Below are 27,190 nucleotides of genomic sequence, written 5' to 3' on the forward strand. Positions count from 1 at the left end.
TGCTGACTCCTCTTTCCCATTAATATCACCAGGAAGAGAACAGATGTTTTCAGAAGTCCAGTTATTTAAAACTCAGCTTTGAGACCATCAGTGTTTGCAGGAACTTGGCATTTTGAGGGTTCCTGTATTTGCTGGGTTTTGGTTTTGGGTTGGCACTCCTAACTTCATACTGAGCACTCCTCTCTGAAAAGTAGTCCTGAACAATGGTCCCTTCTTCCAGGTATGCCAGATCAGGGCTCAACTATGAGGCTCCTCCCACCACCTCCATCTTGCTTCTAGCAGAGCAGTTGCTCACCTGGAGCTTTGGAATAAATGGAAAAGAAACTGATTACAGGTTAAACACTGGGCCAGGTGTGATGGTGGTGACCTGTTATCTCAGCTACTCAGGAAGCTGATGCAAGGGAAGATCGAAAGTTTGAGGCCAGACTGGGAAAGTTAGCAGGATCTTGTCTCAAAATAAAGAATAAAAAGGGGCTGGAGATGTAGCTTAGAGCAAAGGCCCTGAATTCAATCGCTGGTACTGGAAAAATAATGTTTTTAAAAAGAGCACTAGGAGGGAAGTAATTGCTGCTATTCCTTCAGCATTCTCATTTTTCTGATGAAGGTCAAGGTTTGCAAAGGAGACTATAAGCTTTCTATCCAAAGGAGAAGCCAAGGAAAGAATTCCACTCTCCAGATAGACTGGAATCCCCAGGCGTGTGGGAAGCAGCAGGGAGAAAAGCAGATAATCCTGGTCTGAAGAATTAAACATTCTTGGTAGCATATGAATAAGTTGGAAACATATTCCTCTGTTGAAATATATTGATTGAAATATAGCTTTTTGAAGACATGTCATTTCTAAAAAACTTGGAAACAGAGGAAATAGCAGTCACACCACACTGGTGTCAGTGTGGACTTAACTCTGCATTTGATTTATTTTTGAGGTGGCAAGTCAAGTAATGAAGGAAGAAACCCATTGTTACTGCTGAACACAGAAGGCTTGTCAGGACCCCCAACCTTGCTTCTAACCTAGTGATTAGCTTGTGTTCAGCTGATGATTATATTCCAGTTTCCTTTCCTCTGAAAGAAAGATACAGTGGGCTTGGAAGGAATTAATAATAGGTAGATTTTAATGATAAAGTGAGTTAATGTCAAAGGCCATTTTCATATTTTGTGAAAAATTTCCCTCTGATGGAAATTTAATAACGTTTTACCTGTAAATTTTTTATCTTGTAAATAGGTGGCCCTGTAAGTTGCTCCCTGAGAAGTTGTTTTCTGGGAAAATGCTGCAAATGAAAGTCGGGTCTGTCCCACATCTGACTGTCACAGTGTGAGCACTGTGTTCCTCAGAGATGATGCCGTGGATGCTGAGACAGGGAAGCTGATGATTTCAGGGTCAGTCCTGTCTGAACTGGTGAGGATCTTAGAATCCAGTGAGTTGATCCTGGGAGGGTGTGTTTTACTGACAGGCATACCGACGCATAGAATTATCCAAGGACACTTGTAAGTGTTAATTAAGGGTAGAGTCTAGTGCCAGCCGGGCGTCCTCACTCCTGCTCCCAGGTGTTGGAAACCTCAGCCAGGGCAGGCCACCTTCTGTCAAAGTGTTTGTTGCCTTTGATGTTGGGAATGGTGGTGCATGCCTGTTATCTCGCACCCTGAGGCAGGTGGATGACAAGTTTGAGCCCAACCTGGAAAACTTAGCAAATTACTGAGACCCTTTCTCAAAATAAAAAATAGAAAAAGGGCTGGGGATGTAGCTCAGTGTGAAGGTCCTGGGTTCAATTCCCAGTACCAGGAGGGAAAAAAAGGCTGCCTTCAAGATGCTTTGAGTCTGCACAGGCCTCTAGGAGCTTACTGGGTACAAAGCCCATCTGAGGTTTTGGAGTTCCAGGTGGAGTCTAAGTAATCAGTAGCCTATATCTTAGAGAGGTGTAAACTGGTCATTATAATGCAAATGACTACCAATTAACATGGTTTTCAGTTGTGATAAACAAAAATACCAACTTCAAGTGGCATAAAGTACAGGAGCAGCAAGTCACCTTTCTCTGATATTGGGGATCCTATGGGAAGCAGTTCTGTCACTGAGACAGAGAATTTCCTGCATTTGCACACTGGCTTCATCTTCATCCTCATCCTTTGGCCTTAGAGTACTGCAGCACTGCAGAGCACCTTGTTTGTGATGATGGTGGGAAGAAACCAATGCTTTCAGAATTTGGTCCTCTGTTCACTCCTAGCTCAGGAGAGATGGAAAGGAACAGCAAGACCTCCCACCCAATGGTGGGGACAGCAGAGAGAAGGGTGCCACATGCTGTGGGCATGGAGGGCCCTGAAAGGCTTAGAGCCAGGTCAGAAGGATGAGAGCTGTGGCTCGGTAGAATTATGCAAGTGAGAAAGGCCCAGGGCATCCTGAGCCTGAGTCCTGGTTCCCTCACTATAACCCCCTGGGTAGGAGATGGTAGCACAAGAGACAGATGAGACAGGAAAAAAGGCTGAACTAGGACATGTAGGCAGTGCTGGGACAGAAAAAGCAAGGAACTGTGGGATTTCAAGCCTGTGGCTCTTGTTTGCATAGACCCTTAAGGGTGCAGTGGAGTCAGGGATGGCCCTAGGGAGGTGTGATGGGTGGCTGAGCCTTTCTCTGGGCTGGGCCAGGGGAGAAGGGAGGCGGCTGTGCTGTATGTATGGTGGTAGAGAGGTACAGAGGTACTGAGAGATGGTACTGAGAGGTGGTAGAGAGGTACAGTGCTGTGTCTGCAGTTACTCTGGGGAGAGTGGTAATGGTGTGTCTACCTATTTATAAGCTAAATAGCTAAACTACCTCATAGTAGGTCACAGGTAGGCTGGACCCTGATGTCCCCTCACCTCTGAGGGTGGCCCTCAGGTTTTTAGGTTGGCATTTTCTGTAGGTGGTGAGGGAGGAAGGACAGGAAACCCTTGTGGGCAGTGGTGCAGTTGGAATAGAGGTTTCCAGTGTGGCAGGCTGGTCAAGGAGAAGGGACACAGATCCATGGCCTGGCAGATGGCAGTGAGAGGGACACATGTGTGAAGACAAGGGAAGAGGTATTACAAGGACAAGGGAGAATCTGTGTGGTCAAATGGTGCTTAGAAGCTGAGAGAGATGAGGACAGAAGTAATTCGGGGACTTGATGCAATAGAAGCCCCAGAAGCTGAGGTTGACCCAGCTGTGGGGCAGGTGTGGGCTTAGAATCCAGAAGGCTTCCCTCCCGACCTGCAGCAGGGAGAGAGGCGTCTTCCCATCACATCCGTCTGCTTCCTCTTACACACCCAGCAATTCATGTGTTACAAGATGACTTTGTTGAACTAAATATTTAATCTTCTGGAATGTGGAACGTGAGTCCCTTATTAAAGTGTCAGTTTTATGAACAGTATGTCATCTGTGCCCTGCTCCTTTCACTGATGTCTTCTCTTTAATACAACTTTGCCACAGATGAAAGCCTCTTGGTCTTTTGTTGGGTGTGTGTGATTGTTTGGCTTCTGTGAGTCCTTTGTCTTTGGAGAGGTTCTGCACACTTAATGAATGCTTCATTTGCAATTGTGCATGGTGGTGTCAGATCTCATGGCCTGGCGCATGGTCAGGCTCAGCAAACACAAGTTGAAACTTAGGGCAAAGGAGACCCTATGGTGGACATCACTGCATTCCCAGGGAGAAGGAGACAGTCTTCCAGGTCCTCTGGGACCTTTCCTGGAGCACAGTTGTAGCTGAGTTTCTGCCTGGGAAGGCCCCGCCTTGGTCACTTGTTCATCCTCAGTTCAGCCCTGGGTGCCGTTGTGAAGGCCTCTGCTCTGGAAGGATCTTTGTGTGCCATAGTAGTCCATAGGCTTTTTATTATGCATAGTTTTTATTATGCATAGTTATTTTCAAATTTAGACTTGTGTATAACAATTTCACAGTGTGTTTATAAACCAGCTGTCAAGACTGCATTCTGCCATTCTTGTTTCTCTATCCCACATACCTTCTTCACTTTTTATAATTTTTCCCCTGGTATTCATTCCATATTAGTTAGTTTTTACCAGGAAAAGCTATAGTAACAGGGCCCCCCAAATCTCAGTGCCTTATAATGGCAAAGGTTTGTCTCTTGCTCAAGTTACCTGTCCTTTTTGGGTACAAGTAGCCCTTGCTCCTCCCTTTCTTTACTGAGAGACCAAGATGATCCCATATTTGTGAGACACCACTGTCAAGCCTTTGCTGAAAGGGTTTTGGTTTTTTTTGGGTTTTTTTGGTTTTTTTGGTACCGGGGATCAAACTCAGGACATTGTGCTTACAAGGTAGGTGGTGGTACCATTGAGCTAAATCCCTGGCCCCTTACTGGGTTATTTTGCAGTGGGGGAGTGAGAACTTCAGGTTTGTACTGGGGATCATTGGTGCCTTCCCAACTACAGAGCAGCCTCAAAGTTCCTATACATCAGCTTGTTCTGTAAGCACAGTTGTTAGGTCTTTAATAGTGTTAAAGCAAAGCTCTTGATATCAACAGAGCTCTGAAATAAAAGGGTTTATGGAGCCATTATAGTTGATAATCAGAAAGAAAGGACCAAGTCCTTCAAAATTCCTACAACTACCAGCAGCAAGACTGGGCAGCAGCTGGAAAATGTCCCCCAGACCAGAGCTAAAAACATTTTTATAAACTTTGGGGGAAGAAAGAAGTGCAGCCTAATTGGCTATAAATAGATAAGATGAGCAGAATAATGCAAAGCTGTGAAACCTTTGGATTAGGAGAGCTGGTCTGTAAGGAGAAGTAATTGTTGTTTCTGGATTGGTTGGGGTTAATAGTTCTGAAAGTTTATATCTGAAACAACAAAACAGAGATTTCAACATAAAACACTTGTTTTGTTGGGTTTACCTGCAAGCTAACTGGTTCATTTCCCTTGTCTTTTCCACCCTCCAGCCTTTGCAATTAAAATAAATTCAGGACTTTACAGAATTTTTTGTCACTTGTTATTAGGGACTGTTTTAATAGCCACTAGCCACTGGCATAGAAGAGGATATCTTGAAGGACTTGGAAAAATTAAACAAACAGAATGGAGCATGCAAATAATCTCTAACTAGTAAGCCTAGGGACTGTGGCTCATCTCACAGGACATAAATATTGTTGGACTAATTCATTGAGTGTTTTCTTTTAGCATCAGTGGAAGAGTTTATTTTTCTGGTGTTTCATATGTGCTGGATCAGTGTTAATTGTGGTACATTTTACTTAGTCCCCGTGACACCTACATGAGATAGAAGTAGTGTTCGTCCTTGACAGACAGGAGAACTAGGGCACACAGGCCCAAGTTAGTAAGAGAAAGAACCAGAATTCAAATTCAGGAAATAGAGTCCTCAGTGTTTAAGAAAAATTCTAATTGAGAGATATGGTAGTTAATCTTGATTGTCAATTTGTTTTGATTGAGAAACACTTAGAAAATTAGCAGAGCACACTTCTGGATGTTTCCATAGATAGCTGGTATGTGGGACAACAAATGGAGAGGAGAGAACCCCCCTGCATGTGGTGGCACCAGCCAGTTGGCTGGAGGCCTGACGTGGACAAAAGTGGTGGAAGGAAGCCTTCAGCACAAGCTCTTTCCTTCTTCCTCTGCCCCTTGGCTCTCATGAAGTGAGCAGCTTTCTCCACCATTCTCTTCTGCCATAGTGTGTTCCCCTTGCCAAAGGCCTAACAGCAACAGAGCCAGCTGACTATGACCTGTAACCCCTGAAATATCTTTCCTCCTTTAAGTTATTCTTCTCGGGTATTTTGTGACAGTGATAGAATGGTAACTAACTATGAGACCATTAAACTGCGGTGGCTCTAACACTTTAAATTCTTTCTTGAACAAACCAAAGCCTAATGTAAAGAGTAAATTGAAATGAGGAACTGTACTGCAGGAACAGCTATTAGCAGGCTAGTGTCTTATGAAGTCAAAGAATAAAATCACAAAGGAAGAAGACAAGTGATTATTGGATGTATAAGTAGAAAGAAAGCTCCTGACAGTTGGGAGGGGTCCTGAAAAGGTCACCAGTGTGAGTTCTTTGTTAGGGTCTTTTATATCTAGGTGGCCAGGTCCCGGCCATAACAGGTGAAGGTGTGCTCAGCTTATAGAATTTGAGTATGGACTGCCAATGCTCTAATATGACCTCTAAACAGAGCACACAGTGTCTTGTGCACTAATTAAGCATTCTTTGGTCAGTCAGAGTCTTGCTATGTATGTAATTGGTGAGAACAAAGTCACAGGGAAGAGGGGGTCAGTTAACATGTTCTTGCTTTTACATTCTTGAGCTTAGTGATCTATATGGCTTGAGTTAAGCCTTACCCTTATTTTCTGTGTTCTTTGCTTGGTAAGACTGACCACCCTGACTCCACCTTAGACCCTGTCCCTTGCTAACTTCCTACTGACTACCTCTTAGGCCACCAACTAGCCTCCAGCTACAGACTTTCTACTCCAACCAATTAAAGTTGTTTCCATTGTCTTGGTTCTGCAAATACATTATGAAGTTTTCCCTGTTACTTCTCCTTGGACCTACTTGCTGACTGCTGCTGCCCAGATTCATTAACTGCTGCATGCTCAAATAAGCGCTTTCAAATTTAAATGTGTTCAAGTTTGTCTTTTTATCATCATCTTGTTCCCTTACCCAAGTCTTTAAAGTAATAAGAAAGAAATTATACTTTATTACATGAACATTTGCCTCCAAAAGGTGTAGAGTCCCATCAAGGTGCAATGGACGCCATGTTTTCTTCCCAGGGTCACCAGACACCTTGACAAGTGACTATTTTGGATCTCTGTGAGTGGAAGAGTGTGGGTGTGGTTTGATTCAGTGGGATCATGAGGATCCTGATCAAGGTTCCATTCTGCTTGTGGCATGACAGCCAATATTCAGGGACAAGTGATGGGAAGGAAATTAGGTTTTATTACGATAAGCTGGCTGGTTGGGAAAATGGCTGGATTTTCATCCTAATGACCATTTTCAACACATTTATGTGGAAGGGTTTTTATGAGGAAGAAAGGAGAGTAGTGGGCTAGAGAGCAAGGAGGCCCTGAAAGCTGTGTGTTAAGTTGGGCATTTAGCCTCTGGACTTGTAAATCTAGTCTGTTTTCCCTTCTCTTCAGTGGGAATATTTCTGTGACTACAACTGATCTTCTACTGGGGCAGTCCTGTAATCCTTTAGATAAACATACTATTTTCATGGAAAGTAAACACTTTTCTTGTTTGTTTTTTTTGTTGTTGTTGTTCAGGGGATTGAACTCAGGGCCTTGCGCCAGGCGGCGAAACCATTGAGCTAAATCCCCGGCCCATTTCTTGTTTTAATTAGAGAATGGGATTAGCAAGTCCTTGGCCCACACTTTGATTTGAAGACCACCAGGTATTCTGGGTTCTGAAAAACTGAAGAAAGATGATCAACCTGGAGGTCTGGGGACAATTTTTTTTCATTTAATTTAATTTTTCTCTTTGACCCCTTTTCCTGTAAGAGTTGGCTTTAGTAGTTAATATCTCAGCCATTTAAAGGGGGTTATGTAGAAGCTGTTACACTGAACAAAAGGCAAAACAAAGAATAACTTTCAAAGGGGCAATTTTACATTGCAAATCTAATCTTGATTAGGGCAGTATAAAACAAACTTGTGTAGCCATTATTGCTGTTATCCCTTCACATGGCTTGAGAGTTGGGGACCACTGTGTTTTCTAGTCTGCAGTTAAACATTCAGGCCAAGCAAGAGCTATATTGATTATTTGTTGGGGAGGGCCCTGTTGGAAATTCAGTAAGTAAGTAGTGTCTCCTTGTCATCCAACATCTTTGGAGCCAGGCTTCCACAGGACCTGGGGCAGACTGTTCCCAGGGGAAGAGGAGTTTAAGTCCTGACTTGTCTGCACAGCATCCCTGCCTGGGGGAGTGCCTACAGGATGAATTTTAAATCCCTGAGGTAAAAGTACCTCTCTGGGGAGCCTTTACAATGGAATAATTTTTAAACCTCAGGATAGTGATGGCTGCAGGGTAATTATGTCAAATCTGAAAGCTATCGGGAAAGTGGCAGGTAGAGGAAATACTGCCTACTTCAAGATCTTGGGGCCCTAAGAAAAACTAGATCTGTTGTCCCTGTGGGCTTCTTGAATGTTTCTTTATTGTTGTCCTATTTCTAAAATTTCTGCATGGTCAAGAACAAGAGAGAGAAAAATGTTTTTGAAAATAAGAAAAGGGCATACAGTACTAGACTACAAAGTATGGTTCCTCCTCAGCTGTGCTGTTCTGCCATAATCAGTTTTGGGAGCAAGTTCTAACTCTTTCTTCCAATGACCCAGGGGAGAAAGGTGGCAAACATAGTTGGGGCACAGACACTGGCCATGTGTGCCCTGACACCAGAGGAGCATTGGGTGCTCCTGATGGATGATAATGGCAGCTGGTGTAAACCATGTCTTCTCTGCAATAGGTTGCCAATGCCTGCAGAAAGTTTATGTGGGCTGCAGTCACCACTAGGAAGTAGAAACCCTTGTCTACTGGAAAGAACCATAATATACAATGAGCAAAGGAAGTGTTTATTCAATAATGAGAATCGTCAGTGGCATACAACCTAGGGTGAGACAAAGTGTGGTCCAACAAAGGACAGGGGAGAGGGCCTCTCAAGGAACCCAGGAGAGAGATGGTCTGAGTTTGGCTCTTGTTGAAACCTGTTGTCTGATTGGGCTGCAGAAAAAAGATTGCAAGAGGATTGTTTTCTGGGAATCAGAGATTGTCTCACCTTGAGGACTCTGGAGGATCCGAGAGTAGCTTGGTCAAGCATCCACAGAGCCCCTTCACCTTTTGGAGATGACAGACGAGGCTGAGTCTGTTGGGCTTTAAGCAGATTCCATAGACTTTTAATCCTATTCTCATGGAATTGGGACTAGTGGGCTAGGGATGTCCTGGATACTTCAAGGGTGAACAGTCCTGGGAATAAGCCCAAAGTGAAGGCAACAATGAATCAGAAACAGTTTGGACTGTGGGACTTTGAACTCCAGTGTAGTGAAGGCAGGATGTGTCAGTGTTCTGACAAGATAGACTGGTTTTTTCCGAGGATCACCAGATCAGGAAGGCTGGGGCAGGCAGGGTCCTAGTGAAATAGCTGTCACCATACAAACTGAGCCTGTTGTCTCACGAAGTCAAAGAATGAAATCGTGGATGAAAAGGAAGTTAAAGGGGAAGGGTTTATTCGAAATACAAGAAGAAGAGGAGGAGGAGGAGGAGGAAGAGGAGGAGGAAGAGGGGAGGAAGAGGAGAAGAAGGAGAAGAAGGAGAAGAAGAAGAAGAAAAGAAGAAGAAGGAGGAGGAGGAGGAAGAGGAGGAGGAGGAGCCAGGAGAGGTCCCAGGAAGTGGAGTGCTGTAGTGCTGTGATTCTGTCTTTATTTTGGTCTTTTATGGACAAACAGAAACAGGAACTTGTGTAGTTACCCAGCGATCACCTATCATAGGTTGCTCTGTGGGTTTAGAATAACCAATCGGGATTTATTATGCTTTGTAATGTAGAGTTTGAAGAAAATCAGCTACTCAGCAGGCTGACTTCAAAAGAAACCAAGTTCTAAAGAAACTGGTTACTCTGTATTTCTAAGTTCCTCCATGTCTAGACCAGAGGTAGGAAGGAGTTGTTAGCTAACCTAGCATATTCTGCCCAGGAAGTTTTTTTTTCCCTGCGAGTTAGGGTTCTTATCTTAACTCTTTATCCATCTTCCTGTATTTACATTTCTAAGCTTAACTAGCTGTATGGCTTGCTGTACTATTTTTATTCTAACCAGCCCACGCTATCTTAGGCCCTGTCCCTTACTGGCTGCCTACTTACATGCTAACCAGCTAAACTGCCTTTTATAAAACCCAGGAGTCTCAGTTTGGGTTAGCTGAGTCCTTTTGGGTTTTGTGTTAGGTCTGGTCTATCAGAGTATCTTTATTCTGGAATCACTCAGGGATTTCTCATTTCTCCACTGTTTCCCGTCACTTAGGTTCATATGCTCTTCTTTGCTTGGCCCTGACCAAATCAAAGGATAAAGAGGAAAAAATATTTATTTCAAGCTAGCTCTGAGGAGAAGGGGCCCATTTGCCTGAAATCACCATCTCCCATGTATAGCTGGGTATGAGAGTCTTGTATAGTAAGGAACAGAGAAGAGGGGAGCACAGAGTAATAATGTAGCTCTCCGTGCTTGCTTTATCACTCCAGCCATCTTTAGCTAACCTCCTCTTCTTTCTCCTGGAGAAGAAACCATGCTCCAGCTTTCTGGGGCAGGTATCTGCATATTCTGTCTCTTCTTTTGGTGGGGACAGGGGCTGGGGCTGGGGTGGAGTGGTTTTGTGCTTAGAAGATTTGCTCATCTCTAAAAGAAAAAAGTCTAAATTTTGAAGTTCCATTTCGCAGTGCTGGTTACATAACTTTTATTTTCTACATAGTTGGCCATCACCCCTCTTTTACTTTTTACTTGTTCTTCACCATATGTCACCCCTCTCCATGGCCAAATTTAAAAGGCTGGCAAACATGGTTCTAATTCGGCTTCCTTCCTGCACTCGCTGTTGAGGCTTTGGTAAACTGAATTAGTGGCCCCTTCATCTACACAGCAAGGACACACAGCCCATCTGAAAGAACAAATACAGAGATTAAAGGAGCCTATTTAATGGCACACATCACCATTCCTGGTCTCCCCTACCAGTGCTCTACTCTCATTTTCTCACCCAAATGCTCTTCCCAGCCCTGGGGGATTCGGTGTGAATTAACAAGCCTGAAACACAGAATAATGTAAAGGCTTTCAAAGTGCTCAGCATTCAGATCATAATCTCCATGGCCCAGATTTCTTGACCTCCTCTTAAGCACTCTCAAGTGTGTCTCCCCTATTCCTGTCCAGGGCTCCGGAATATCACTGGCATGGTTACTGGAACACGCCCTTGCGCCCCGTACCACTTCTAGGTGGGATAGTGGTCAAGCTCCCTGTGTGCTAAGTATATCCTTTTGTTCTGATCCTTTGGCATCCTGGAACTTTAGAGACCTGAATGATCTGCCCCTTCTGGAGCTGGCCAGTTCCGAGATAGTAATGGACACACATTTGAGTGTGTTTTGCACACTCACATCAAACCATCCAGACCATACTCCATCACCCCTTTCTTGGGCTCTCACACAGGGGCCACTGTCCCTCTGCTATGATCACCCCAGTGCAGGCATCAGGCGACTGTAGACATCCCTGTACCCCAGAGTCCACTGAAACTGTTCAAGCTAGTCAACCCCAATCCTGTGTGCCCTGCTTTGCCCTGCCCTTTTGCAGAGGCCACAACAAGGTCCCCTTCCTTCCTCTGTGTCCTAACCAGCCAGAGGTGTCCCTATGTGATCCCCTGTGGTGTGGTATGGTATGTCCCTACTCTTCGCATCTTTAACCAGTTGTCTTTCCAGTGACAGTCATTTCCTGATCTGTGGGCCTCACTGTACCTGGATAATAAAGCCTACACATTAAAACACTTTTCCCAACGGTAATGGTTCATTTTATATGTCAATTTTCTTGAGGCCAGGGATGCCCAGATTGTTGGCTAAACATTATTTCTGGTTGTGTCTGGGAGGATGTTTCTGGAAGAGATTAGCATTGGAATCAGTAGACTAAGAGGCCACCTTACAGTGTGTACAAGCATCATAAAGGCCCAAAGAGAGAGAGAGACAGAGACAGAGACAGAGACAGACAGGCAGAGAGACAGAGGATTTTTTTTCTCCTGAGCTGGGATATCTATTGTCCCCTGCTCTTGGACATCAGAGCTCAGAGTTCTCAGGCCTTTGGACTCCAGGACCTATAGCACCAGGGTACTGCTTGCTGTGGTTTGGGAGCTGGGTAGCTTCAAAGTGGAGGAGGTCATAGTCTTCCCTCTGAGCACACAGAGTCCACTGAGAAAGAGGTGATGTATAAGCTGAAGTCCAGGATTGGGAAGGAAAATCTGCTTCAAAGAAGAGAAAACATTGCAACTAGTAACACATCCCCACTGAGGCTGATGTCAGAGACTCTTCTTTTGTAGCTTTTGAAAAAAATCATGTATCAGTGAAGCATGGATACCTTATGGTATTTCATACTAGTTAATGCAGATAAATGCGAATAGTTTTTATAAGGATAGGGTTGTAATGTGTGTCCATGGCAAACTGTAGCTCCCTCAAAAGTATCGGATATAAGTAAAGAAGTTTTGGATAAGTGATTTGCTCTAATGTACCAAAGTAGCCCACAAAGGTTCTCTGTCTTGGACCTCATTCAGGAAGATTTAAATACCCGGAAAACCTGAAAGCCCAGGTATAGCATGGCATAGCCCCAGGTGGACTATTAACAAGCTTAGTGCTGCAGCTCTAAGTAGAGCAGCTATTAAATAAGATGCTACATTTCATAAAAGACTGCCACCTAGGGCTAGGGATTTAGTTCAGGGGTGCTGTGGCCTGCCATGCAAGCGCAAGGACCTGAGTTCAATCCCTGGTACCAAAAAAAAAAAAAAGATTGCCACCCATTCGACTACCCATTATACACACCCTGCAGGGGCAAAGTTGTAAGAGGGACCTCAGTGGCCTCAAGTAGGTAAGAGTTTCACCCTAAGGTCCTAACTAAATTTTTGAAGTCAGTTCAGTATTACATGCTCAGTCTTTTGGGCCTTAAAATTATGTGAATAGCCTTACAAAAATCTAAAGGATTGGGGCCGGGGATTTAGCTCAATGGTTTGGCCACCTGCTGTGCAAGCACAAGGATCCGAGTTCAGTCCCCGGTACCAAAAAAAAAAAATATCTAAAGGATTTCTGCGCCTGCCTCGCAATTGCAAGGTCCTGAGTTTGATCCCTGGTACCAAAAAAAAAAATCTAAAGGACCCCAAATATGCCAGCTGTTTTGTTTTGCTAAATTTGACATTGTTGATAATGGATTTTAATATGAGCTTTGTTTCATATTTAGAAATATGATCTTTATTTCTTGATTTATCTAGAGGTTCAGGTGACTGAACTTGAATAGTTACTGGTCATCTCATTAGTATTCAACAGAGCTGAAAGCTTCCATAAGGTACATTAAGTTGTCTACTGCAAAAGAATTGTTGTGTGATCAGTGCCAAGGGTGGTTTCCTCAGTATGGCCTGCACTAAAAAGGTGGGGGATACAAATTAGACGTACATTTTACATTTTTCTTTCCATTCACAAAAATTATTTATGTAAACATCAAGAGAAGAAAAATGACAGTCAGTAAAAATCTGCGTGTTGGTGATTTTTACTGTCTTAGTGGGACTCTATTACTGGCATAAAAATGCCATTATGCAGAGAGAACTTAGAGTCTTGTAATGATTATTGCTTAAAGATAACACAGGATTTAGCTAACATTCTAATAAAAGGAGCTATTAGAATTCGAGAGTAAAAATTTTATACTAAAATATTTTACAACTAGAAATTTTGTTTGCTTTTTTACTCCCTCCTGGAATCTGAATTGTGTCATTTATTGGAACAGATGATACAGAAGAAGTGGGCTGTGTGACAAAGGTGTGTCACACTTTTAAGAAAGTTATTTTTAAAAAGCCTACCCCCCCCCAAAGGAATGGAAATTATGGACTTAGAGCTTTTGCCAACAGTTGGCCGTCTTATATCTCCACACAATCCTGCGAAAGTTAAATCTGCACCTTGTAGCCTCAGCTTCTCCTAGTGCTTTTAGTCATAGCCTTGTAACTAAGTTGTGTATCACTTGCCAGCTGGCCTTGTTGTGGTTAAGTAAAGTTCCATTTTCAGAGTTTATTTCCAGGTATACCTGATGATCACAATATTCTTCCTCATTCCTGACTAAAATCATAGATCCCATCAGCCCATGTTTCTATGATATGGGCTGCTTTACTTCCAATAAATCTTATTCTTTTCCCTCAAAAATAAACATTCCAATCTTCCCACTTCCATATGCTGCATGAATATTTTTTGGCGCACACTGTCACCATCCTTCCTGTTATTTGTGAATGCTTCAACCTGCCCATTTCCCTTTTTAAATTAGCCACAGCATCCCAGGAGCTGTTGGGAACTTGGGGACCAGATGCATTCAGGAACTGATTCTCAGAGCAGTGGTTCTGAGCCACATGGGAACATGTGGAATCTCCACAAAGACAGACATATGTGGGTGGATGTGTGTATTTGCATACGACTTCAGGGGATTTCTGGAATACGTTGTAGTTCATTCATCAACTGTGTGCCTCCTGGGACAGCAAGCTAAGAATAACCAAGGAAGCTTAGTTCTAACCACACGTCTGGCCTTTCAATATGAAACAGAGAATTTGAATCTGCACCTGAGGGCTTTTGGAGGTGTTTATTTTTTGGTAAGATGTATTCTAAGATCCAATTATACTTTTCTATTATATTTGTTTGGTTTTTTTTCCGGTACAGGAATTGAATTCAGGACCTTGAGCTTACCAGGCAGGTGCAGGGCCACTGATCTACATCCCTGGCCCTCAAGTATATTCGTGTATCAAGTTTTTGGAATCTGATTGCATTTAAAATGAACTTAGTTGGCTTCTGTTGGGCTGACTTGTTTAGACATGTTTGATCTTTGGGGCTAATGGGCTCATGAGATTTTTTTAAATGGCCCACCCACCCTCATCCCTGACTAGGTCTTCATGCTGGCATTTGTCCCTTGTTTAGTCATTTAGAAATGACTCAAACCTTGCAGAAAGTAAAACAGATATGTATTCTGACTACTGGTCCTAATGTAATTGTTTTAATGTCTGTTTTGGGAATTTATGGCATCTTTGACTATTTAGTAAAGACAAGGGAGGAAATGTATAGGTTTTTGAATGTGTCATTTAACTGGATACAGTAATTGGGTAAAATATTTTAAAAGAATTGTTCAGTCCTGTGAGTTAGTGAGCTCTAGTCTCATTTTTTATCCTCTGTTTTGCTGTCTGTGTCTTAATTGATGCCATCCCCCTCCCATTTCCCTCTTACCAGCTCATTTCCCCTCACACACTTATGTTTGTCAGACACTGAGGTTAAAACATTCTGCCATGAGGACCCTCCTGGGTGGCACGTGTCAGCTCTGACAGGTGATTGTGGCCTTTCCTCCTGTCTGAGGTCATATAGTTCAGCACCTCAGCCCACAGCCCTTCTTCCTGCTCAGCCTGAAGGTGAATCTTAAACCAGAGCATGTTGTGTGAGAAGAGCTAGTCAGATTTTATAAAGAATGGTGGCCTTCCAATGCCTGGCATTTACTGGTGAATTTTATCAGTGCAACAATATGCTAAATTCTTTAAAGATCAGAGCTGAAGTCTCATGTGTCTCCACGGTTTGAGGGTAATACAGGCAGCCAGTTGACTCACCTGTTTTAAAAGCTTGTGTCCGGACTCCTGGCCCCTGCCTCTCTCAGCCAGCCTCCTGTCCTTGCAGGTTATGGCCACACTGTGCCCTTGTCGGATGGGGGCAAGGCCTTCTGCATCATCTACTCGGTCATCGGCATCCCCTTCACTCTCCTGTTCCTGACTGCTGTGGTCCAGCGCATCACCGTGCACGTCACCCGCAGACCTGTCCTCTACTTCCACATCCGCTGGGGCTTCTCCAAGCAGGTGGTGGCCATTGTCCATGCCGTTGTCCTTGGGTTCGTCACCGTGTCCTGCTTCTTCTTCATCCCAGCTGCTGTGTTCTCGGTCCTGGAGGATGACTGGAACTTCCTCGAATCCTTTTATTTTTGTTTTATTTCCCTGAGCACCATTGGCCTGGGGGATTATGTGCCCGGGGAAGGCTACAATCAAAAATTTAGAGAGCTCTACAAGATCGGAATCACGTGTGAGTATCCATGTGCTCAGTGTCCCACTGTCTTGTGTTGCTGCTCATGCTCTGCTTTGCATTCTGAAGAGTAAACAGGCATAGACATCTTGGTTACTTTCTCTTTGAAAGCCTTTTCTTCTTAACACCTGCCCACAGCTATTTGGTTTCCTGATTCCCATCAACACTATGCAAAAGCCTTAATACTTAGTTATTTTTCCTAGGCACCTGAAAACTACTGATAAGTTTCTTACTCATGATGTCATAGGCATTATATTACAGTATAAAAATAGATCATGTAGAATGTACCTGATAACCATCTTTTAATAAAATAAATTGCTCTGTTCTATGAAATATTGTAACTGCAAGAAAATGAGGTCTCAGATATATAGCCTGTTACTATCAATTATGTTTTTTAATTTACCAGGAAATTCATGAAAGTCATGTATCTCATTTGTCCATCTGGTTCTTTTTCATTTTTTTTTTTTTTAAGGAGAAGGTTTAATTTAGTGCACATGGTTCTTTTTCAGAGAAGGTATCTAATATTTTCAGAATTTTATATGCAGAAAATAAAGTAGGACTTAAAATTCAGATGGCCAGTGATTTAAAATTTTTAAAGAATGTTTGTTTTAAATTTAGTGTCATACCCTGAAAAACTTAGCCCTTCATTTTCTGGAAAATGGGTTTTTTTAATTAGACTTCCCTGTTTTGCAGAAGGGAACTCTTGCTGTTATAGTGTAAACACAGTTTTTACTCTGCTTTCCCAAGAATCTTTCAGTGTGTGACCCGGCCCAGGCTGTGTCTTCTAGGAAATCAGAGTAGCTGCCCAGGCAGTCAGGTGCTTGATCCTGGCCCTGTCTTGTCATCTTAACCCCGCTGAATGCTCAATTGAACATTTTCATTAAACTGTGGGCTTAGCTAGAACAAAGACTTCACTCATAAATCCCCAATGCTTTCAGCAGTGCCTGGCTCACATACAGGTTCCCTAGATATTTGCCAAATGATTTCATGAGGAGGATTTCATAGTTCCTAAGTATTATTTTTAGTCTTATTTTACTAGGTGGCTGCACCAACATCCGTCCATGCATGCCTCTATTGTGGTTATTTAGGTTGCTTCTAATTAGGGCATATTATAAATAACATTGCAGTGAATATCTTTTTTATATTTATACTCTTTGTACTTTCGTATCTTTCTAAGAAGTAGAATTGCTGGTCCAAAATAAATATGCCTCTTTGACCCACAGAACATGTTGACCAGAGCTGTCCAGGTGGTGTTAAGAGCCTGCAGGGTCCGCAGTGTCACCTGAGCATCACAGTTTAAGTTCTCCTGGGTGGTGTTGGCCAGTAAGCTTACAGCCATTTTTTTTCTGTGTGTGGATTTAATCACAAAATAAACATTATTTGAACTTTTTTTTTTAGAAATGGGTAATATCTAATTTTAATTTTTCATTTTTTTCATGATTTAGGGAAGTAAAATGTTTTTGTAATTAGGTTTGCTGGTGATACTTTTCTTTTGTGCGGATTTTAGTCTCATTTTGCCCAATAGTTTAGCTTACTTGGATTTTCACATAATACCAAATCCTTGCATACATCACTTCATGACTTCTTACAATGGGAATCCTACTTTTTTTTTTTTAGGTGATCTGTCCAGGGTTAGTTTATATTTTCAGTGTTAAGAACTTATATATCTAACAAATGAAAGTTTCAAAAGCATTTTAATTGTAGGTTGGATAAAATCTTACATTTTGAAAACCAGTGGTTATTTCTTTCAGTATTCAAGGGTTTGACTAAATAATAATGAGGGAATATAGCAGATTCATCAATTAATCTGACTCTTAAGGTCATTGCTATTTCTAAAACACAAGAAAGCACATTGCATATGGTATATTATTATGAAAGTTTATAGTCAAGTTCTAAATGTACCAAAACTTTGCATTCTTAGGATAATCAGCCTCCTTTCTCCTATTACGCTGCCAATGCTAGATTTTGTAGTTCATGTATTGTCTGAAAATCTTACTGAAACATTTGAGTGCTAGGACATGAATTAGTAATTTTGTTATTCTTGGGGTTTTTTCATTTTTACTTTTCTGCTCCTTTTCATAATGATCATTTTTCCCCCCAGGAAAAATATTGAAACTAAGATAAAAATTACCATTTTCCCATCAAAAATTCCAAGAAATAGCACTGTGTTAGAATATGCAGTTGTCTTTTTTTCAGAATTAAAAGAAAAAATTGGAGAATTAGCCAGTGAATGGTCTATGTGTCCAAAAACTGTCTCTGAAAACTTCAGTTTGCTGCTGCATTTAGGTACAGTGTAAACAGTCGCACACCAAGACCTATTTAATACTGATACCAGTTCCTAATGGAATTTTAATGTAATTTCTATTACTACACTTCTCATTCTATAGCAGAAAAAATAAAAATATTGACTACTTTAAAGATGCCTATGATAAATTGAAAACTTGTCTGAAATGTTGCTGGCTTTTTGTAAACCACTGACTCTCAAGCCCTGGTGGAGAGCCCTCCTGATGGCGGGTCTCACTTGGTTGGGTGCTCCTTGGTGTCTGTCTTAAGCACCAGCCTTTTTCTGTTTCCTCACATTGTAGCCTATGCTTCTAAATAATCCAGGGTCACAGAGGGCAAAGCCATTCTTTATTGTCTTTCTCAGGGCAGTTCTTCTTTGAGCCAGGGGCTTCAAACTTTCCTGGAAATTAGAAAAGTAGCAGTGAGTGTGTTCATTAGCTTCCCTGTGTGATTTGACGGCACTTTGACACTTGGTGTCTTCACACAGGTTACCTGCTGCTGGGCCTCATAGCCATGCTGGTGGTTCTGGAGACCTTCTGTGAGCTCCACGAGCTGAAGAAGTTCAGGAAGATGTTCTACGTGAAGAAGGACAAGGACGAAGACCAAGTGCACATTGTGGAGCATGACCAGCTGTCCTTCTCCTCCATCACAGACCAGGCAGCCGGCGGGAAGGAGGAGCAGAAGCAGAGCGAGCCCTTCGTGGCTGCACAGGTGTCTGCCTATGTGGACGGCTCTGCCAGCCACTGAGAGCCTGGGCTTCCTGCCTTGGGCTGCAGCATGGGGCCAGGGCCAGGGCCAGGCTTAACCGTGTCCATTTGTATGAGAACATAAAGGCCATGGTGATGTTATTTTGAAAAATAACTACTATTTGCATTGCTTTAAGAAATGGAATAAAGGAATCCTTGACTTTGGAGAGATGTCTAATATCTGGGGAAATGGGATATGTACCTGTGATTCACATATGGCAAAATTATCTGTACTAATAGAAAACTTGAAGCTGTATGCTGAGTGGATAGAAGCAGATTTTGTATTTTTACTAGGGGATGTTGGGGTTTGCATTGAAATCATTTAACTGATGGCTAAATAACATTTATATTTAAAAGCAAAAAAAAAAATGAAGTGGTGTTTTATAAATAGGATTATGTGTACTGGTTTGCATGTACCCATCCAAAATGATTATTTTTGTAGAATCTAAGTTAAACTTACTATTTATAATGGATAGGTTACCATTAACTATGTACATATAAAGTATAAATATGTTTATATTCTGTACATATGGTTTAGGTTACCAGATCTCACTGTACTTCTTAACTCAAAATTGTAGATACTTTTTCTTTTGATTTCTCTTTATACTAAAGAGTCCAGAATTGCTACAATAAGATGGGCAATAATAAATTTAAGAGTAAATAACTGTAATATTCTGTTATAATAAGCATTTCTACCTTCTTGCAATAGTATGATATCAGATGTCTGAAATATCTGTAAACTTTTTTTCTGGAAGATGAAAAGCAAGGAATAGCAGAATTTGTAAAAAAATTGAGCTATTTTGTTTAGAAAGTACATTGTGTTTATACCTACCTAATACTAAAGCACAGAACTTAGACATAAACGCTCCAAATGAAGACTATGTTGCATTTATCTAAAGGTCCTAAATTAGAAGCTAAAATAAATAAAAATCATGGTTGGTTGTAATCCTGTGCATTACTATATCAAATATTTTTTTCTGCTATTTATGTACATACATATTGCACTCCTTTATAGAAACCAAAAAGATGACATTTAATTGATATTTGTGAGACACAATGAAGAATTGTAGAAGGAAAAATTAGGAAGACCTTTCATGATAATGAATGTTCAGTGTCCGCTAGCTGAGTCTCCTCTATGGTAGATTGCCCCAACCTGAGCCCCCGTGAAGGAACTGGCCACACTCTCTGATTCAGTTACAGCATTGCGCAAAGTAGCCCTCTACCCTCTACTGCACATGCCTCCCAGAGAAAAGCATCACAGCCCTGCCCTGCTCACTCCCATGTTACCCCTCTGACAGTGTATCCCCGGACTCAGAGCACAGCCCTTCTTTATCACACAGAGTTGTGTCTTGTTGCAGAGCAACAGGCAACATATTTTGGGGACAGCATAATAAGGAGTCATCTCAATTCTGCAGCCCCCTGTGCGACGCTGGCCTCACCTCCACAGTGGAAGCCTGTTCTCCCAGGCAACAACTCCTTGACAATAGAGGTGTGGACCTGGCCAGGTCTGCACTGTGATCTTAATGTCTGGTGTGGTGTGGTGAAAGATCTGGGGCTGCAGAGTACAAACCAGGGTAACAAGGGGCCATACTTGGAGAGGGTCCCTATGTTTTGTGCAATTCAGGGAGAAAGAACTGGTTTCTGACAGCTGCTGGGCTTTAGTAAGGAAAGGGAGGCCAAAGTTCACTAAATGAGGAAGCACACAAAAGAAAACCTCTGAATCAAGCTGTCATTAATAAGTAGTAATTTTAGAAGCTGGTATTCTGCAGGGTACACAGCACCGTAATGCCTTTCAGACTTTTAACCTAAAGAGTGAGGTACACACATTGATCTTGTTAGATAGGAGATGCTTCGCAAAGTGTCTTCCTGGGCTGGACAGATGTTACCCTGAGGTCCTGAGGGAGAGACAAGCTGGATCAACCAGAAGATCTGGTCTGCCTCTCATAGAACAGAAACCAGCCACTGGGACATGAGGAGAGGGAGGATGATGTGGTAGCAGAGCTGCACAGGAACTGATGTGGGACCCTGGCTGGAGATAAGAGTGTAGAGTGGGAGGTAAATACAGGTATGGGGCATTCTGAATGGTGAGTATGAGCTGGGTCCAGGATCCTGCTGCCAAGTGCCAGTGTCCTCACTGAGCTCCAGAGTCCCACATCTTGCCCTGGGGATGGAGAAGCAGCAGAAACCACTGTCCTTCACCAAGGACACTGCCGTGCGGTAGGGATGTGGATTTCAGAGCAGTGGATTTGCTCCATATTAGGTGAAAGCAGGTTACACCAGAGTGGGAATTCTCAGCTTCCAGATCAAGAATACAAATTGAGGGCTTAGATTCTGTAAGAATTTGTGAAGAGATTCACGGGACAGATGGAGCTTGGCCCAGATCACTCCATTTATGAAACTAAGTGTCTTCATGTGTTTCATGTTGCTGTAACAAAAACACAAGGCTAGGTTGTAATGTAAGTAATGAGATTGATTTGGCTCAAGATTATTTGCACAGACCATCAAGACAGCATGATGCTGAAGTCCTGGCAGGGGGCCTTGGGAAAGGGAAAGGGAAGATATCAAGCATGAGAGGTGTAATCCCAAGGGCTGTGCCCATGACTTAAGCCTTGCACTCTTAAAGGTCCAATGTCCTCAGCTTGATTCTGAGGACCAAGCTCCCAGCCTGTGAGCTTTTGGGGGTCAGACTACATGCAAACCCTGGCACTGTGGTTTCTCTAGTCATCAGGTCCCAAGACATTCACAAAGTGGTCTGTTCAAAGTTCAAGAGGAAGATGAGTAGGAGAAAAAGCAGAGCATTTTTGAATAGACAAATATCATATGACTTCAGGAAAAAATACCTGGGAATGATTAGATTGCCAAGATATAGAATCATTCCTCCCTCCCCCAAAAGTAGTCATGTTCATATTTTATACAAATCATATACCTTTGGACATGTATATTATGTGCCTTTTGGAAATGAGAGAGAAGTTATTTGTAAATCAAGAGATAATTAAAAGAGTCAATGCAAACCCTCTTTACCCTTTAAAGTTAGAGTGGAACATTGTCTTTAAAAGTTGATATTTGTGGGCCTGGGATTTAGCTCAGTGGTTCTGCTGCCTGCTTCGCAAGTGCAAGGTCCTGAGTTTAATCCCCGGTAACAAAAAAAAATAGTTGATATTTGCCTCAAACAAAATTCATTGCTCCGGGCTGAGCAGATTCGCAAAAGCTGTAACAGACACGTCCTCAACTTGGGAAGGAGATCCATCTCAGCTGTACTTCCAGAAGTATGTAAGGCAGATTTAGAAACTTACGGTTGAAATTAAAATGACACAGTATTTGCTAAGTCCTTTATTTGACTATGCCCAACAAGGTTGTAAATATTTCTGTAATATATTTAAAGGTTTCCCTATAACAACTTATACTTCTCCAAGGGTTTTACTTTATGGAAATGTGTTATATCCAGATGTTTTGGGAGGTAAGCCATGTGACTGCTAAGGACAGTTTTCCTATTTCGCTCATCTAGGAAGTACTGTTAGGAGAATACAGCTTTAAAAATGCAGTAAAGAATACAGAACACAGATGTAAACAAAAACTCTTTTAAGTAGTATTTTCATGGCCTAGCAATAAAGCACATCGAATAGGAAGTACATCTGCTCTTTGCTTCACTCAGAACTCATGCTTACTTTGCCTGCAGTGTTAATAAAATCTTTCCTGTCATTTCCCAGCTCACAGAAAATAAAGGAAAGAGATACTAATGGATAATTCTGGAGTTTTGTGCTAGCAAAACTCATATTATAGTTGTTGGTGGACATGTTAAAAATGTGGAAGTCTCAAAATGCAAATTGCCAGTAGTTCTGGGCAGGTGCTTGGGCAGCCCTGAAATGGTGCTCTGTGTCCCTTGGTTCCTGCAGCAGCAAGGGCGTTCCTGGCTCCCCTTGGGTGTCCTGTGGCACTTAAATCCCAGAAAAACAGCCCTACGCCCTTTTCACCAAGAAGGAGAAATGGTTCTGCCTTCCAGGGGCTTACAACCTACCTGCCACTTAGAGCAGGTTTTATCCATTCTGTGCCATGCAGGACATGCCAGGTCAATACAGTTGCACACAAAGGAATAATTACTGGTGGCAAGAATGGATGTCTCCTACTGGTAAAATGTGCTGGGCCCACCATGTGGTTTACAAGATCTGCATGCCCTGTGCCACCCTCAGGGAGCACCTCATTAACTGCTGGAACATGCAGAAGGGCAGGAAGTCTTGCAGACAGCCTGCTGGAAAAGATGCTGAAACCCTCTATGGCAGACCTGGAGGGAGAAATAGGTGGGGCCAGGACAGCACATTTCTTTTTTTTTTTCCCCATTAAGTTTATTGGTACGTTTTAGGTATAAATACAGTTACATTCGTCATTGGGATCTTGTACCTTTACATGATGTATCTTGGTTCTTATTTTTTTCACCTTCCCCTGCCCTCCCTTCACCCCCTCCACCCTTCCTTATTTGCAAAGACTTTGTTTCCATTTTTTTTCTTTTCTCATATTTTTTCTTTTCCTTTCTTTCCTTTCCCCTATCCCTTCCACTTCCCCTGCTCCTTTAGACCTTTTCTTCCTGTTACACAGTATCAATTATACATATTTAAAATTACAATATCAAGATCTAGGAGACATTACCACAGGTTTTACAGAATTTAAAAGGATATAGAAAGAATATTACAAAAATCTTTTTTGAAATAAATTTGACAACTTCTAAGAAGTACCTTGGAAGACAAATTAATGAAACTAACTCTGGAGGAAATATAAAATTTGAATAGCACCTATTAAAGAAAGTATATTCCTAGCTTGAAAACTTACCTATATGAAAACAACAGGGTCATATACATTTTAACTGATAAATTATATCAAACATTGAAAGCAGAAAAAAGAAGGAACACTTCTCCCCACATTTTAGGAAATCAACATTGTGCTAATCCTAAAACTGGGTAAAGATAATAGAAGAAAAAAGTATGAACATAGATAGAAATTTGTTTAACAAAACAAACTATCAGAAGTCAGATCTGGCAGGATGTAGAAAGTGATTTTATTATAGGGATGACAGTATTGGTTCAGCATTGGAAGATCCACCCCCAAAAGTCATCCTTTTAACAGAGGAAAGGAAAAAGCCATATGATCCTGTCACTAGTTGGAGAAAAAGTATTGGACTAAATTCTACAACTGCTCATGGTAAAAACTATTAGGAGACTAGAAGTAGAACAGAACCTTCTCAACAGATCAAAGATATGTACTCCATACTTCCAGCAAAAACACCTTATATGAATGGAGAAGATACAATGCTTTCTCCTTAAGGTGGGGAACAAGGACAGATATACCTACTCTTCATCTGTCCATTAAACTTTGAAACATAGGCCCAGACCAAAATAGTCTGGCAATAAAATGACACAATTAGGATAGGATTGGCAAGGTAGAGGTAAAATCTTTATATGTAGATGAAATGATCATCTATAGAGAAAATACTAAGAAATCTCTAGGAGCCCCTAGAACTTGTATTTGAATTTAGCAAGATTAGAAAACACAAGGCATATATAACAATTCAGGTCTATGTATACTTGCTATAAATGAAGAATTGGCTATTGAAATGTAAAAGTTATGTAGGAGTACAAAGGGGCTAGAAAAGTAAAAAGAAAAAGAAAAAAAAGTGTTGGAAGACGTTTAGTACCTAATTTTAAGACTTCTTCTAAAGCTACAGTAATCAAGGCAGTGTTGCTGTAAGGAAAGACATATAGATCATTGGAATAAAACAGAGAATCTAGAAATAGAACCACTCTTATATGGTCCACTGAGTTTTGAAAGATTATTTAACATTAATATTTTGTAGAATATAAACTCAATTAAAGAGCAGAGGAAAAGATAGTGTTTTCAGCAAGTGGCTCTAGAACACCTGGTATCTGTATATAAAAAATTAACCTCAACCCTTTATTTCCATACATGAAAATAACTTGAAAGTATCTATGAACCTAAATATGAAAGCCTAAAAGTATAAAACTTTAAGAAGAAATTATAAGGGAAAATGTTTATGAATTTAGGGTAGGCAAGAACTTCCTAGGATATAAAAGACATGATGTATAAAAGAAAAAAATTGATAAATGAGATTCCATCAAAATTTAGAACTTCAAATGACATAGTTAAAATGAAAAGTAGTCCTTAAACAGACCATATTTACAATGCATATAACCAATGACCAGAATATATAAAGAACTCTTACAGCTCATTAATAGACAGCCCAATTAAAAAGTAAACACAAGAAGATGATAAATAGCCAGTACAGCACAAGGCAAGGTGTGAAATACTAGAATCACAAAAATACTAATCAGTAAAATAATAAGATTGAATTATACACTCATTAGGGAGATGAAGTTAAAAGTTTTAAAAACCTTGTCATGACTTTTTGTTGGATTCTCCCCCTTTGCGTTTAATTTGTCACACCAATGGATTCATTCTACTGGGCTTCCTGGGGTTGTGATCCTCATTGTGTTTTCCTAGGACATTGTTTAAAATTTGTTGGAGTGCTGCTTTGGTATTCATAAAGTTCTTAAGGTGCTCTTTATCATGAAATTATCTTATTTCTCCATCAATTTTGAAAGAGAGTTTTGCAGGGTACATCAATCTGGGTTGGAGGCTGTTTTCCTTTAGGGCTTGAAATATGTCACTCCAAGCTCTTCTTGCCTTGAGGGTTTGCACTGAGAAGTCTGCTGTGATTCTGATGGACTTTCCTTTGTATGTGATTTGTTTCTTTTCTCTCACTGCTTGTAGAATTTTGTTCTTCTATTGGATTTCTGGAATCCTAACTAATATATGCCTATGTGTAGATTTTTTTGATCAAGGCTAGTTGGAGTCCTCTATGCCTCCCTTATCTGTATGTCAAGTCCTTTTCCCCTGCTTGGGAAGTTTTCCACCATCACTTGTGTGAACAGTTCTTTTATGTCATCTGCACTCTCTCCTCTTTCTTCATTGACTCCAATCAGTCTTATGTTATTCTTCTTTGCATCATCTAGCAGCTGCTAGATTGATTTCTCATGGTCCCTTATAATTTTAAAGTAATGATTCTTTTCCTGGTCACTAATTGCAATCTTACCTTCTATATCTGAAATTCTGTCCTCACATTGGTTCATTCTGCTGCATAGACTTTCAAAGGAGTTTTCAATATCCTGGAAATTTGTTTGTATCTGTTTTATGGATTCCATTTGTTTCCTATGTTGGGATTCCATCATGTTCCTCAGCTCCTCCATTTTTTTAATCTTTGCCCTCTCTAGATTTATTAATCATGTCTTGCACTATGGGCACAATCTCTGCTGTTATGTGAGAAATTATTTCTAATTTCATTTTTTCCAGATCCTCTTTTTTTGCCAGTTCAGGGAGTCCAGGTGGTTGAGTATCAGAGTTTTCCATCTCATTTCCCTTTGGGGTTGCTGTAGGTGATCTGAAAGTCTGTTTTTGAGGTTTGTTTACGTGTCTTCTCATTTCGACGTGGTGGTGGGGGTAATCACCTCCTCTGCCCTGGGAGCAGTGTAATGGTGGCCGGGAGCCTCTTTCTGGGTGCTGGGATTGGCTCACCTCCTCTAGCACATTTCTTTAGATGTCATTTCAATAACAAGATTTCCATAGTGATGTTAAACTGCATTTATTGTTCTCTCTTTAAGGAAATGCTGTAAACCAAGGTGTATCACACAGCTCTCCTTATCTGTGGAAAACACATTCCAAGATCCCCAAAGGATTCCTGAAACCCCAGATAGTCCAAAGCCTAATGTACACTATGTGATCAAAACTGTGGTGAGTGTTGAAATTACAAAAAAATTGATTTTAGTAAAAGACACATTGCCATTAATCCCCCTCAAAATGCTCCCCCTTGTTTTTAACACACTTATCCCATTATTGTTAGCATTTTCTGAAGCAGTTCTGGAAATTCTCTTTTGTGAATCTCTTTAATTTCACTGTTGTGTCTGCCTTGATGTCCTGAATCAATTCAAAATGCTTCCCTTTTGTGGTCTTTTTGAGTTTGGGAAAGGGTTGAAATTACACAGTGCCAGATCCAGTGAATAAAGTGGATGAGGACACAACATAATGTTTTTACGAGCCTGCCCTTTCATTGGATGGCACTTGGGCAACAGCATTCACCATATTTTTGATCACACCAAGTAAAGACATGCATAAAAGAAGACTTCCAGACCTGCTGTATAAAGTGGCAAGGACAATGGGTGTGTTCAAAGCAAGAGGGTATATTTTGAAGGGGATTAATGGCAATGTGTCTTTTACTGTAATACATTTTTAAAAATTTCTAAATATTCATAGATCACTGCTTGTACATACATATCTATGATAAGGTTTAATTTCTAAGTTAAGCACAATAAGACATTAACAATGCCACTGTAATAAAAAAAGATCAATATGCCACAATAAAAGTCATTTAAAAC

The 27,190-nt window shown here is 41.3% G+C and overlaps 1 protein-coding gene across 1 annotated transcript in view; it reads left to right on the forward strand.

Moving 5' to 3' along the window:
• Positions 1-19,701, forward strand: part of Kcnk1 (potassium two pore domain channel subfamily K member 1) — a 39,694-nt gene extending 19,993 nt beyond the window's left edge. Inside the window, exons 2-3 of the mRNA XM_004854636.3 lie at positions 15,331-15,726; positions 18,497-19,701. Coding sequence (XP_004854693.1) covers positions 15,331-15,726; positions 18,497-18,756 — 656 coding nt within the window. The 3' untranslated portion in view covers positions 18,757-19,701. The remainder of the gene's footprint in view (positions 1-15,330; positions 15,727-18,496) is intronic.
• Positions 19,702-27,190: the final 7,489 nt, after the last annotated feature.

Source organism: Heterocephalus glaber, unplaced genomic scaffold (genome assembly GCF_053883595.1).
Source record: "Heterocephalus glaber isolate CG9 unplaced genomic scaffold, H.glaber_assembly_v1.0 deba00001472, whole genome shotgun sequence".
NCBI lineage: Eukaryota > Metazoa > Chordata > Mammalia > Rodentia > Bathyergidae > Heterocephalus > Heterocephalus glaber.